General features: G+C 40.5%; 1 protein-coding gene across 2 annotated transcripts in view; it reads right to left on the reverse strand.

The window, feature by feature from the left end:
* The window catches only part of KCNQ3 (potassium voltage-gated channel subfamily Q member 3), a 332,909-nt gene that overhangs the window by 102,735 nt on the left and 215,754 nt on the right, over positions 1 to 14,420 (reverse strand). For both annotated transcript variants that reach the window (XM_082258095.1, XM_082258094.1), the window contains exons 3-4: positions 12,042 to 12,168; positions 4,035 to 4,210 (exon numbers count right to left, since the gene is read on the reverse strand). In XM_082258095.1, coding sequence (XP_082114221.1) covers positions 4,035 to 4,210; positions 12,042 to 12,168 — 303 coding nt within the window. The remainder of the gene's footprint in view (positions 1 to 4,034; positions 4,211 to 12,041; positions 12,169 to 14,420) is intronic.

The raw sequence follows: 14,420 nt of genomic DNA on the forward strand, positions 1-14,420 counted from the left end.
CTTCCACATCAAGAGCAAACATCCTCCTCTGCAGCATGCTGGAAGAGTTCAGACTTTTCTGCTCTGCAGCTGCTTTTTTAACCACTTCTGGAATGCAAGATTTTCCCCCTTAATGACCAGGCTATTTTTTGCGATTCGGCACTGCGTTACTTTAACGGAAAATTGCGCGGTCGTGCGACGCTGTACCCAAATAAAATTGATGTCCTTTTTTTCCCACAATTAGAGCTTTCTTTTGGTGGTGTTTGATCACCTGTGTATTCGGCTACATATTTTTGGTAAAAAAAAGACAAAAAAACAAAAATGCAATAAGCGCATTTTGATTGCTTTGCGCAAAAGTTATCACATCTACAAACTACGGGAAAGATTTGTAATTTTTATTGCTTTTTTTTTTTTTTTTACTAGTAATGGCGGTGATCTGGACTGCGACATTGCGGCGGACAGATAGGAACCCTAACTGACATTTTTGACACTTTTTGGGGGACCAGTGACATTAATAGAGAAATCAGTGCTAAAAATATGCACTGTTACTGTAATAATGACACTGGCAGGGAAGGGGTTAACCTAGTGGGTGATGAAGGGGTTAAATGTAAGCATAGGGAAGTGTTTACCAACTGTGGGGGGGGGGGGGGCTTGTGAAATGACCACAGAGACCTGTGTTCCTTTATAGGAGGATCACAGGCGCTCTGTGATCATTCCAGAGAGAATGGTCAGCTGTGTTTACAACAGCTGCCCGTCCTTCTCTCTCAGCGGGGAACGATCGAGGGTGCGATTGCTGTCAACCCTGTGCATCAGCATCCCCCGCTGTCGAGTGGGGGTGGGACCGCGCCCCCTCACCCCCTAGCATCAGGCGCGCGACTGACATAATACTACGTCGGTTTTCACGCAGGAGGGGCTGCCTGCTCACAGAAAAACTGCGGTTGGCGGTCCGGAACTGGTTAATACACACAGCATTCAGGATGCTCACTTTACAGAAAATTCTTTCTATTAAGCAAGCCCAGCAGTGTTGGCCGCCCATATTAACTGACTGATTAAAGTATGCCTTGGATAGAGTGCAGAGGGATTAGAACCCCTGTCAGTTTCTATTGCTGTCTACGCCCCATTAAGGAGATTTACCCTCTCTATTTGTCCCGTTTACTTTACTAACTTTTGTTTTACTTTTACTCTTTTCATCACTTTCATTTTTTTATAAAGATTTTTTTTAATAGATTCATATTACTGTACATCATTGAAAGTAAAAGGAAATCCCAAATTTTGGGTTGTCCCCAGAAAAATAATAGAGGGGAAATCTTCCAATGGGGACACTAGTTCTGGTGACATGGAGGTCCCCAAGGAATTCCCTCAATTTGCAGAGATTTCCTCTCACTTCCTGTTTGGCTATGGGACATCCAAAATGAAAAAAAAAGTTTTGCCTATAGTTCTACTTTAAAGCGGTAGTATCCCGCTTTTTTACACTTTTACCTACAGGTAAGCCTATAATAAGGCTTACCTGTAGGTACAAATAATATCTCCTAAACCGGCATGGTTTAGGAGATATTTACAGTGCATGCAGCCGCTCACGCGAGCGGCGCATGCGCTCTGAAGGTCCGGGGGGACCTTCAATCTATTTGCCGGGAGCTTGCCGGAAAATCACTCCCGCGCGCATGCGCGGGAGTGACGTCATCGCGGCTCCGGCCAATCATCGCGCCGGAGCCGTCTCTTCCAGCCAATCACCGCGCCGGAGCCGCCGATGTCTGGGGGTCCGTGTCGGGGCTTCTTTCTAAGGTAAGTTACACATAATGGGCTAGTATGCGATACATACTAGCCCATTATGCCTTTGTCTTGCAGGTTTTTTTTTTTTTTTTTTTGTTCTTTGGGTTTACAACCGCTTTAACCTTCCAAGCGGTATTCCCAAGTGTGGCTCAGGGTTAAATTTCAGTGCCAAAAGCGGTAACCCCGAGCCACACTCAGGGTACTGCTAGAAAGATCGCTGGATCCTGTAAGAGAGGGTACTCACCTTGTCCCCGGGATCCAGCGATGTATCCCGGCGGTGTGCAGCGGCCGGATCTTCCACCCGTTGCTCTGTGCCCCAACTTCCGTCTCCTGCGCTCGCAGGGAAGTGGAACCGGCGGCAAATTCAAACAGTAAAACACACCAAACACACTAATACATTACAAAATAAAATAAATTCACATTAGTTTGCCCCCCAGTGCCCTTTCCTGCAGTTTTACTGTACTTTTTATGTATATATAGATATATATATCTATATATATAGATATCTATATATACACACACACATATATATATATATATATATATATACACATATACACACACATTATATATATATATATATACACATACACATATATAAATATACATACTTTAACTTATTTATAGTTATTTATTATATTATAATTTATGATTTTGTGTTTCAAACTTTATCATACCCGAGATGTTATAAAGAAGAACGCACAGTAAAAAAAAAAAATCATATGTAAATAGTTGGTTTTGGCTGCTCGTTCTTAAGAATTACATGCAAAATAATTGTACCGCTTTCAGCACCTAAAATCGGAAAGAATCATCCCGCCAGGGAGGTTAACATGTGTCTGCTAGGAAAGAGGGAAAGATTGTGTCCATCCTACAAGCCATTTATCAGTCTATGTAATCTGATCTCCCCGGCTATGCAGCTCTATACATTAGCAGTGGATGTTCTGAGCCTATTAAAGCAGAACTTCACCCTAAGGCTTGACTTGTCATTCGATTTGACAGGTCCAAATCGCATGACAAGTCGCACCCTATTGTCGGTAATGGCACTGTTCAATTCAGTGCAACGCCGACCTTGCGGTACCGCATCAATTTGAAAAAGTAGTTCATGCACTACTTTTGGTGATTTTGGGTGCATGTTGTATGTTTATACAAGTACATGAAGTCGCAATGATGTCTTCCAAGTTGCATCTAAAGTTGCACAAACATGCAGCTTTAAAATCGTGCGATTTCAGATAAAGTCGCACGATTTCAAAGCCACATTTAAAGTGAACCAGGGCTTAAGGGGGAAGTTCCACTTACTGCCCCCCTTCCTCTTCTGTTTTTGGCACTTTAAAATTTTGGGGGGGGAGGGATGGATACCTCTTGTTTTGACTGGTACTACCCACTTATACTTTTGGTCGGATCGCCACAGTTCCACCATAAATCCAAAACACTCCCCACTCCCCGCCAGCAACCTTCTGGGACGCGTCACAGGTCTCACTGCAAGACCGTTCAGAATGTGCAGTGTGGCTCGCGCATGCGCAGTCGGAAGCTGGATGTGAAGCTGCAAGGCACCACAGCTGGCTACCAATAGTAAACCTGTTGGTGAAGAGCAGGTCTGGGGTGAGGATGGTGCTGGATCCTTGGACAGGTAAGTGTCCTTTTATTAAAAGTCAGCAGCTACAGTATTTATAGCTGCTGACTTTTAATTTTTTTTTTCAAACAGGACGAAGAACCGCTTTAAAAGAGGCTGCACCGCTTGAGGCTTGCCATCTGCTGGCTGCCAATGGTAAATATAAAACATATTTGATATTTAGCGGATTTAAAATGTTAGAATTTTAGACAAATGTCATCGTCTGCAGATCACAACAGGATATAAAAATCCCAAAACACCCACTAAGTACAATATATCCAATCAAGTAATAAAATGTAACTTTTCCCTAAAAAAAAAAAAAAAATCCTGCATTTCCAACCAGAGACTGACGTTTCAATTAGTACCTTCAGTCTCCACCATGGATCATCAGATCTTCCTATGTACTCTACAGAAAGTCGGATGAAGCCAAGCTTGGCCAACCACGTTTGAGACATCTTCCACCAGTTTCAGTTGGCTCATCCCTATTATGAACTTTGCTGATCCCTGATTCCACTATAACGATTTTCAGGTGTCACCTCAACAGTAGTAGAAGGAAACTGTCCCGTGGGAACACTTTTTGCATTGACAACCACGTCTGAGGTCTCTTCCACCAGTTTCAATTGGCTCATTCTATTACAACCTCTGTTGACCCCCAATTCCACCTTGCAGCACTGACCTTGCTATGTGAACAGATGGCTGAACCCAGGAGCTTCCAGGTCCCTCCTCTCCGGTCCATACGCAGCATCCGCAGGATCTGAAGGAATCGCAAACTCCGAAGAGATGTGGCCAAGACATTTCCCTGATTTTTCCCCACGGCCACCACAGGAATGGAGGCCACCAGGACAAAAATATCTGCAAGAAAGCAAAATAACAAAAAGTGATTCATCACAGCAGCTTTCCTATCTTGGCGTGGCTCCTTCCACTTGCAGCATCCTATGGAGCTGCCCTTGTATGCAGCCCCATAGCCTAGGATGGCAAGGGCACTCTCCTTGCTCTTCTCTCTTCCCCAAGCTCCAAGGGCACTCCCCCTGCTCTTCTCTCTTCTCCAAGTCCAAGTCCATCGTTAGCTCTTTCCAGTGAAGACCAAAAATTCAGGGTATTAGCACTGAGGATGCAAGAGTCAGCAGCACTGAAAGCTGGGGCAGGTACCTTAATAAATTGTTTACTGGGAAATGTTGTTGTTATTGTGCTCAATGTGTTAAAATTAATAAAAAACTAAATAAAAAAAAGGCTGGGGGTTCAATACTACTTTAACCCTGCCTTCTGATTCACAACATAGATTAACACTGAGGAGTCTTTCAGCTCGCAAAAAAACATGTTTGATAATATTATAGCGTGGTGGACTCCAAACTGTGGCCCGGTGGCTGGATGTGGCACTTTGCTTGCCTTTGTCTGGTTCTCGAGGCACTATTCCACTAACTGACACCATCAATGGTGCACTATTTCTGTCATTAATACCAATGAAGAGGCACTGATGCTGGGGCATTTTCTACACCCACTAACCACAGTCCAGCCCCCCTATAGTATGCAGGACAGTAAATTGGCCCTTTGCTTAGAAAGTTTGGAGGCCTCTGCTATAGAGGTCTATCTTTGACAATATGGGTGAATGAGAACCGGTATTTAGCACCACATCCCTTGACAATCAAATGCACAGGAAAGTTGACTTTTAAGGGTGCTTAAATTAAACAGCAATTCAGTATATGAAAAAGTTAACTTTTTAATAAATGACAACATTAAAAAAAATGTTTATCTTTAAAATTACAGAAGCTTATCCTAATTTCTGCCAGCAGTACAGAAAGTGTATATGCCCAACATGTGTCGTCCACTTGGGCTTCTTCAGGGAAGGTAATCGCCAGTTAATCAGAAACTATATTGTACAAAAACAATAGTATATAACACATCATATTTTTACCAATGCATTTAACATTGTAAAAATATGATGTGTTATTTACTATTGTTTTTGAACAATATAGTTTCTGCATAACTAAAGAAGCCAGAGTGGACGAAACTTGTTGGGAATAAGCACTTTCTGTACCACTGGCAGAAATTAAAATAACAAGCTTCTGCAATTTTTGAGATGAAAAAAAGGTTTAATCTGATTTAATAAAATCTTAACTTTTTTAAATACTGGATTGCTGTTTAATTTAAGCACCCTAAAAGTCCCATCAACTTTACTGTGCATTTGAATTTTATAGAGGTCTTCATATTGGTGTCTGGACATTAAAAATGTCATCTTCAGGGTGAAACATGTCCATCCCAGGGACACATTTGCAGAGGCCATCCTGACAGACATCATAGGCAGGTTGGTGACCTGACTTTTCTCCACTGCATTGAAGCACCAATCTGTTCTCAGCATGCTTACAGGTGACTTGATGAGAAGCAGCACTCTAAAGAAGTCATCACTCTGCTCACTTTATCCTGCGCAGTACAGGGACAGTGAAACCCCTCCCTCTTCATGCTATGCATGGGGGAAACCAGAAGATAATAAAGACATATTTAGATATTCTTTTAACCTAGAGTTTAAGTTTAAAGAGGAACTTCAGTCGCTTCTCTGATTTCTCTAATAAATGAAAAAAAAAACAATCAATCAGTTTGCTCAGAACAAATGTAGAATACTTTTTATTGCTTTAGTATAATTTTGTGTTGTTATTTTATCTGATTCTCTTTGCAGAGGAACTCATGAGTAGTTAATGTTTGCTTTTTCTGTTCTGTAATTTGCATTCAAAATAACTTGTGTAAGAAATTTTAGACTCTCCAAATACATATATTTTATTCTGTATGTTTTGCCCACGGCAGCCAACATCCTTGGCATTATACTAAGGCTGGCCATACATGGGTTGAATTTTGAAAGAATTTTCTTTCGAAAATCTTAAGTATTTTTGTTCGAATTTTGCACCATTAGTAAGCCGCAGCAACAGCCGATTTTCATGCAGTCATTGAATTTGAGTGATCGGGCATGTTGGAAATTTTCTGAAAAATGAATGATTTTCTACACAATGATGGGAGAATCGTGCAAGAAATATAACTGAAAAAGAAATGCGCATGAGTGCAAGAATGGAAAATTCCCAGAAAGAAAAGAAGATTCACAGCCAGGAAAATTCTTTTCTGTAGCAATATGAGGTTAAGTTGAAGGCTTGGTTGATCGAATTTTGAAATCAATGGTGGCGCCATCGAATCACAAAACGCACAAAATTTCTGATTTTTCGAAAGAATATTCTTTCGAAATTTGAATTATGTATGGCCAGCCTAACTCTACTACCACATACTCCCATTCCTAAGACCTTGATAAGAAAGCTATTCCGCCTATGTATTGCTTACAATTGTAATATTATTGTGATTCCTAAGCATGTTTTTTAAAAAAAAAAAAAAACTCAAATGTACCGAAAAAGCAGAACAATTATTTGGAAAGATGTTGAGTGTAACTTTGTGTTTTTTCCTTACTGCAGTAGTCATTAATTTAGAACCACTGATCAATATTGGGATAGGATATGTATAGCATTTCTAAGACATTTGTCATCTTGAATGTTTTGGGGTTTTTTTTCATATATATTTTATCATTTTTTTGTTTGTATATATTTTTACTTCATTGCTAGCTTTATAATTCTACTCATCAGTTCCTCCCAAGGGGTGTGATTATTTTAGTTCTGACATTTGTCATCTTGAATGTTTTGGGGGTTTATTTTATATATATATATATATATATATATATATATATATATATATATATATATATATATATATATATATATATATATATATATATATATATATATATATATATGTATATATTTTATCATTTTTGTTTGTATATATTTGTTCTTCATTGCTAGCTTTTTAATTCTACTCACCAATTCCTCCCAAGGGGTGTGATTATTTTAATTAATTATTTTAGTTATGAATTTAGAACCACTGATCAATATTGGAATAGGATATGTATAACATTTCTAAGACATTTGTCATGTTGAATGTTTTGGGTTTATTTTTTGTATATAGATTTTATCATTTTGTTTGTATATATTTTTTTTTTATTGCTAGCTTTATAATTCTACTCATCAGTTCCTCACAAGGGGTGTGATTGTTTTAAATTGATTTAGATTATGGGTTAGGGTTTTGGGGTGCAGTTATGTGAATAAAGATATGCATTTTTTTTTTACTAAATAGTTTCCTATTCCTCCAGATGAAGCGTTAGTGGCGTAATGTGTAGAGGTGGTGCCGTGCAGTGGGACCTTATGGATGGATTACATGAGTGCTTTTATGAAGATAACTGCTTGAGTTTTTTTATAATAAATGTGAGTGTATTTTATGAAGTTGGGAGTGTGTGAGATTTCTTTAATCCGGATACTGCAATATTGGGAGCCTCTTTTTCTTTTCATGAGTTGAACTGGAACCTTAAGGGCCTTATGTTGGAGTTGTCAGAGAATTGTCAAGCTACTGTGCTGAGGAACATTACCCCTGTTATGCTGTGTTGACCCCATGTGGGCCTTAAACGGAGGAGGGCTTGCACTGCACCTGGTGGTTGGAGCACTGGAATGAGGATTGGAACACATCACTTGTTTTCTTTGTGCGTGAAGCACCATTTATTCACCACTGACTTATTATTACACTTACTAAAAAGGAGCTCTAATTGATTTTGGATGTGGAATTTTGGGTCTGCTTTTTTCTTCACTTCACTTGTTTGGACTTTTATTCACACGATTATTGTTATTTTTATATTTTAATGCTTGAGCAGCGCTATCACATTCTTCACTTACTTTATTATTTTTGTTTGTATATATTTTTTCTTGATTGCTAGCTTTATAATTCTACTCATCAGTTCCTCCCAAGGGTTGTGATTATTTTAATTGATTTAGATTATGGGTTAGGGTTTTGGGGTGCAGTTATGTGAATAAAGATATCTATTTTTTTATAATTATTTTTACTAAAAATATTTCTTTTACATTTTTTTTTTTTTATGTATTGATTTGCCAAGGCACTTGATAATCTTTTAAGTGATCCCTTAAACACTTCTGGACCGGAAGATTTTCCCCCTTAATGACCAGGCCATATTTTGCAATTCAGCACTGCGTTACTTTAACGGACAATTGCGCGGTCGTGCTAAGCTGTACTTAAATAAAATTTATGTCCTTTTTTTCCCACAGATAGAGATTTCTTTTGGTGGTATTTGATCACCTGTGTGATTTTTTATTGTTTGCGCTATAAACAAAAAAAAAAAAAGCAACAATTCTGAAAAAAAAATAAAAATAATAATAATAATATTTTTCACATTCTGCTATATGACATTCTCAAAAAAATATTTCAAAATCAAAATTTTTTAACATTTTAGGCCAATTTGTTTTTTGTTACATATTTTTGGTTAAAAAAAAAAATCGCAAAAAGCGTATTTTGATTGGTTTGCGCAAAAGTTATTGCATCTACTAACTATGGGAAAGATTTGTTACTGCATCTACTAACTACAGGAAAGACTTATGTCATTTTTATTGTTTTTTTTTTACTAGTAATGGTGGTGATCTGCGACAATGTGGCGGACAGATCGGTCCCCTAACTGACATTTTTTACACTTTTGGGGACCAGTGACATTACTACAGTAATCAGTGCTAAAAAGATGCACTGTTACTGTAATAATGACACTGGCAGGTAAGGGGTTAAAAGTGTGGGTGATCAAGGGGTTAAATATGTACCTAGGGGCGTGTTTCTAAATCTGGGGGACGTGGCTTGTGGAATGACCATAGAATATATAGAAGGATCACAGGCACTCTGTGATCATTCCAGGGAGAAGATTGGTCAGCTGTGTTTACAACAGCTGACCGTTCTTCTCTCTCAGCGGGGAGCGATTGCAGGGGTCAGGTGGCAATCTGCTGCATCGGCTTCCCCGCTGACGAGCGGGGGCGGGAGTGTGCCCTACGTCGGTTTGCCTGGGAGAGCCACACTGCCGCAGTAAATATGCAATAAGCGGTCTGCAACCATTTAAAGTAGAACTATAGGCAAAACTTTTTATTCTCCCCCAGCATAGACCTTTCCTATGTCCCCCCATTGCTCCTTTCAGCACTAGAAGCCAAAGAACATACCCTGTAATTGTGAGTATGAAGGAGCATGTGACTTGCTTCATGTGACAACGCTGGGTCAACCCACCCAGGGCTGGTGCTTCCACTAGGCAAACTAGGCAGCCACCTAGGGCGCATTGCCACCTAGGGGCACAGCCAGTAGTTGGCACCCTCTCTCCATTATGAATGATTATTGTGAGCTGAGGGGAGAGGTGGCGGTAGGGGAGGAAGAAGGGACAGAGAAAGATGCCAGGTGTCTTGGGCAGTGGCAGAACTATCAGGCCCTGGCTTTCCACCACTGTTGGAGGGGCCCCAAGAGGCAGGAATGGAGCCCACCAGAGTGCTGCCTGCATAATGATCCTCTTCAGCTGGAGCTGAACGGCCTTAACCCCAGGCAGGAAGTGACTCTCTGCACTGAGCTGGTAGGCAGCCGTTCCTTTCCCTGGGTAAATATTAAGCAGGGAGCGGAGGAGAGCTGAACCTGAGCCGGAGCTCGGCACTGGAGGGCGGAACCTTTACTGGGGCAGAAGCGACGAGGCACCGGAATAGTCTGAGGTGATGAAGGACATGCGGAGCTCTCTGACTGCTGCTTTTCCCTCCACCAGGAGCCAGTTGGAGCTGTGGTGAGCACTGTGGTCCAGGAGAGAAGCGTCCTGGGAGAAGGAATCAGCAGGATCACTGTGAAGGAGGGCAGAGTGGGGGCCACTCTCTTCATACCGCCCAGTTAGTGTCCCCAGAACAGGGGATCGGGGTCCCTGGGTGTTACATGGAGCATCCCTGGTATAAAAAGGAATCAGGGTCACCAGGTGTGCCATGGGGAATCAGAGTCACCAGGTGTGACATGGAGGATAGGGGCCACCGGGTGTAACAGGAGTTCGGGGTCACCAGGTGTGCCATGAAGAATTGAGGTCCCTGGGTGTGCCATGGGGGATTGGGGTCCCCAAGTGTGACACGGAGGAACATCAGGGTCCCCAGGTGTGACATGGAGGAACATCAGGGTCCCCAGGTGTGACATGGAGGAACATCAGGGTCTGACATAGAGGAACATTGGGGTCACTGAGTATGAGAGCATGACATGGAGGAACACGGGGGTCCCTGGGTGTGACATGGAGGAACATCAGGGTCAGTGGGTATGACAGCATGACATGGAGGAATATTGGGGTCCAAGGGTGTGACGTGGAAAAACATCAAAGTCCCTGGGTGTGACATGGAGGGACATTAGGGTCCCCGGGTGTGACATGGAGGAATATGGGGGGTCACTGGGTATAAAAGTATAACATGGAGGAACCATCAGATCAGGGTCACTGGGTATGACATAGAGGAGTTTTTAACCCCTTTCCTTTTTTTTTTTTTGGGGGGGGGGCGCAAGTAGCTGGTCTTGCCTAGAGCGTAAACTAGTCTAGCACCGGCCCTGCCAACACCATTACCTAGGGAGCCCATATTCCTGTATAAGCTACGACTTCAGACACCCTTAATTTACACAGTACAATACTTCACTCCCAGCGACAGAGGGAGCTGTAGGGGAGTGAGAATGTTATTACATTAAAGTGGAAGTAAACCCTCTTGTTTTCAGCCAAGGAAGCTGCCATCTTGGTCTCTGTCTAATTTTCGGTACAAAGAAAACAAACAGAAGGTGCCTCTAAGTACAAAAAACAAAAGACTTTTATTGCCAAAAGGATAAAAATGCACTTACTAGCAGTAAAAAAAAAAAGAAAATATTTCGGAGCGTCAATTGGTTCCTTCTTCATGCCAATCGGCATGAAGAAGGAGCCAATCAACACTCCGAAATGCGTACCGCCCCTTTGACATCACTTCCTGGCATTCGTGTTCCACGCTGGTCCCAGCAGCATGGCCATCCTTCCTGTTTTTTTTTCTCCTACATCCTGGCATTTGTGTTCGACGCTGGTCCCGGCAGCACAGTTGTCCTTTCTGGTTCTTTCTCCTGTGGCCCTCCTCTGCTGGTTGGTTGGGATCTCCACCATCAAGCTGCACATTGGACCACCCCTGGGACCACCTGTCACTGGATTCCTTGCCACATCCTATAATGTGCCTGGTTTATTTTACTGCTAGTAAGTGCATTTTTATCCTTTGGTAATAAAAGTATTTTGTGATTCTGCACTTAGAGGCGCCTTCTGTTTGTTTTCTTTGTACCAGTTTGCTTCCCTCTTGGAGTTGCTGCCCTAGTGCTGCTGAGACGCCTGCTTGCCTGTTCTGTATCCAATCCATTGTGGACCTCGTTTCTGGCCAGAATCCACTATCCAGAGCGCCCTCCATCTCCTCATCTGTCTAATCTTCAACTGCCATGGTGCTGCACATGTGATCAGTTATGACACCAGCCATTAAATGGTTGGACAGTTTGGTAGAGGACCATTAGCAATCCCGGCATGCCAGGAATGTAACTGTTTTCTGAAACCATTAAATCCCTGAGTTTACTTCTGCCTTAAGCCAAGAGCTGCGTTCCACCACTATTGCTTGGAAGAGTTTTCTGACCATAAGTGGTATGCAGTAACAGTAGCTGACTGGTAACCAACGCTGAATAAGTACTCGTTAGTGCTGCATCCATTTCCTAACTGCAAATACCACCGCGACAAACATGCCCAACTAAAATGCCCACCCTTCCGAATCTGGGAAATAAAGCTTACCCAGCATGCATAATGGCTTTCTGGCAAACTTCAGTCTCCCCCTCCAGCCCTTATAACGACAGCAGCAGCCCGCTGCCCAAATTCTTAAGGCAAATTCCGCTCCAAAAATAACCAGTGCGAACCTTTCCTGTAAGACAAAACAAGAAACACTATAAATGGACATTCACATTTTACAAAGAAAAAAAAAATGATCAGGGTTAAAGGGTCATTCAACACTAGACAGATATTTTAGCATTTGGTGGATCCCAGAAAACAAAACCTAATGGTTGGACTGCATTGGAAACATCACAGCACTTGAGCTTCAGGTCTGCACATCTGTTGTGACCCTCATGATGGGACATCGCTTTGCTTGTTGGGTTTTCATTTATTGTAAAGTGCTGCACTAAATAAATCCTGTATACTGTAATAATAATCATTTTAAATGATAGAACATATCACAGGAGGAGTGGGAACACTTCAAGGTTGGCAGGAACACCAGGTGAGGCAAAGCAAGAACTATGGAACGGTCATCTCAGCAATGGCATCTCCAAATATAGGTGGACTGTTCCTTTTAACATTTACCAAGGCTTCATTAGCATCTAGGCGTACTGAAAATGTGCACAAAATCCCGTTGCGTCTGTACGCGTTTTGTGCTCGTGTTTGAGTTATGCGCAACCCATTGATTTAGAGCACCAACATTATTTAACATCAACCTACAAATAAATGTGAACGCTGCAGCACAGAATGATGCTTAAAAATTACTTCAATAACATTCTGTATATTGTGATGACATTTTTTTTTTTTACATTAATAAAAATCATTCTAAAAAAATTGCTACTGAATACCTGAACAGAGAGCTGTATATATTCTTACCACTAGATGGCAGTGCGAGACTATTTTTTTTTCTGAATAATGTAACCCTTTTAGGCCTGTGGCTAAGAAAACCCACACAATTTACTTTAATGGAGCAAAAGCCCAAGAGAACCCTAAAGGGGCCTTATGCCTTTGACGTTTCTAATTATTATTATTGCTACTATTATAATACAGGACTTATACAGTGTAGCACAAACATTTTTTTTTAAATCAATTTACAAATATATGTGAACACGGCAGCACAAAATGATGATATTAAAATGACTTTAATAACATTCTATATATTAGGAAATATTGTATTTTTTTTTTTTTACATTAATAAAGTAGTTCTAAAAAAAATTGCTACTGAAATACCTGAACAGAGACAGGGTCTCTTTAAGCAAAGCAGAGTACTCCATAGGATATTACACATGTGAAGGGTACAGGAGCAAAAGCTGAGGAGAACCCTAAAGTGGCCTTATGTCTTGTTATTATTATTATTATTATTATTATTAATATAACTGCTACTACTATAATACAGGACTTATAGAGCACCAACATTATTTGACATCAATTTACAAATACATGTGAACAAGGGAAACAGCCATTAAAATATTTACAAGATGGTATTATACCCCCCAAAAACTAAATAAATTCTATCCAGAGATCTCCCCTAATTGCTTTAGGGGCTGTGATACTGTAGGCTCTATGTTACACATTTTCTGGGAATGCCCCAAAGTTAAAGATATTTGGCTGGAAGTATTCAACCTGATAGAAAAGGTTACCGGAAAAAAATTCCCGCTCTCACACTTGCAATGCCTCCTATTCCAAAAAATTCCTGAAATCTCTACACACCTAACACGTCTAACACATACCATCAACATTGCGATGCTATGGGTCATTTCTAAACATTGGAAAGAAGCTTACATCCCTTTCAACCAAGTCTTAAATAGAATTGAGGATATCAGATTGATGGAACAATGTCATCATACCATTACAAATACAAAGCTAATCTTTGACCAGAAATGGACCCCTTGGTATCTATACAAATGTTCCTTGGTCACATGATTGAAATATCATTTGATAATAGATTAACTAAAATATTTAAAAGAAAATCTACACTATTATGCATTATTGGTAAAGTATCCAGAAACTAAGTTGGCACACTTCCTACTCTCGCTGGAGAGATGCCCGGATTATCATCTTTATGTTAAGGTTTCTATAATCTCTTTCACTCAACTCAATCATATCTGAATTATCTGGTAATGTTATGTCTCATACAAAGACAGATATTTAATGTTCACTAAATTTTATTCTCTGTCTTTTTATTTTTCATCTTTTTATTTTCTTTTCCACTTCTATGTTCTTTTTCATGTTCTACTACGTGAAAAATAGTTTTGAAAATGCACTTTTATGTTACTGTCATATATATTCATGATTTTGTAACTGAATATTTCTCTAATAAACGTTTATAATCAAAAAAAACAAATACATGTGAACACGGCAGTACAAAATTATGCTATAATATTTACTTCAATAACATTCTGG

The sequence above is a fragment of the Pelophylax lessonae genome (genome assembly GCF_965119305.1).
Source record: "Pelophylax lessonae genome assembly, chromosome: 5".
In the NCBI taxonomy this organism is placed as follows: Eukaryota; Metazoa; Chordata; class Amphibia; order Anura; family Ranidae; genus Pelophylax; species Pelophylax lessonae.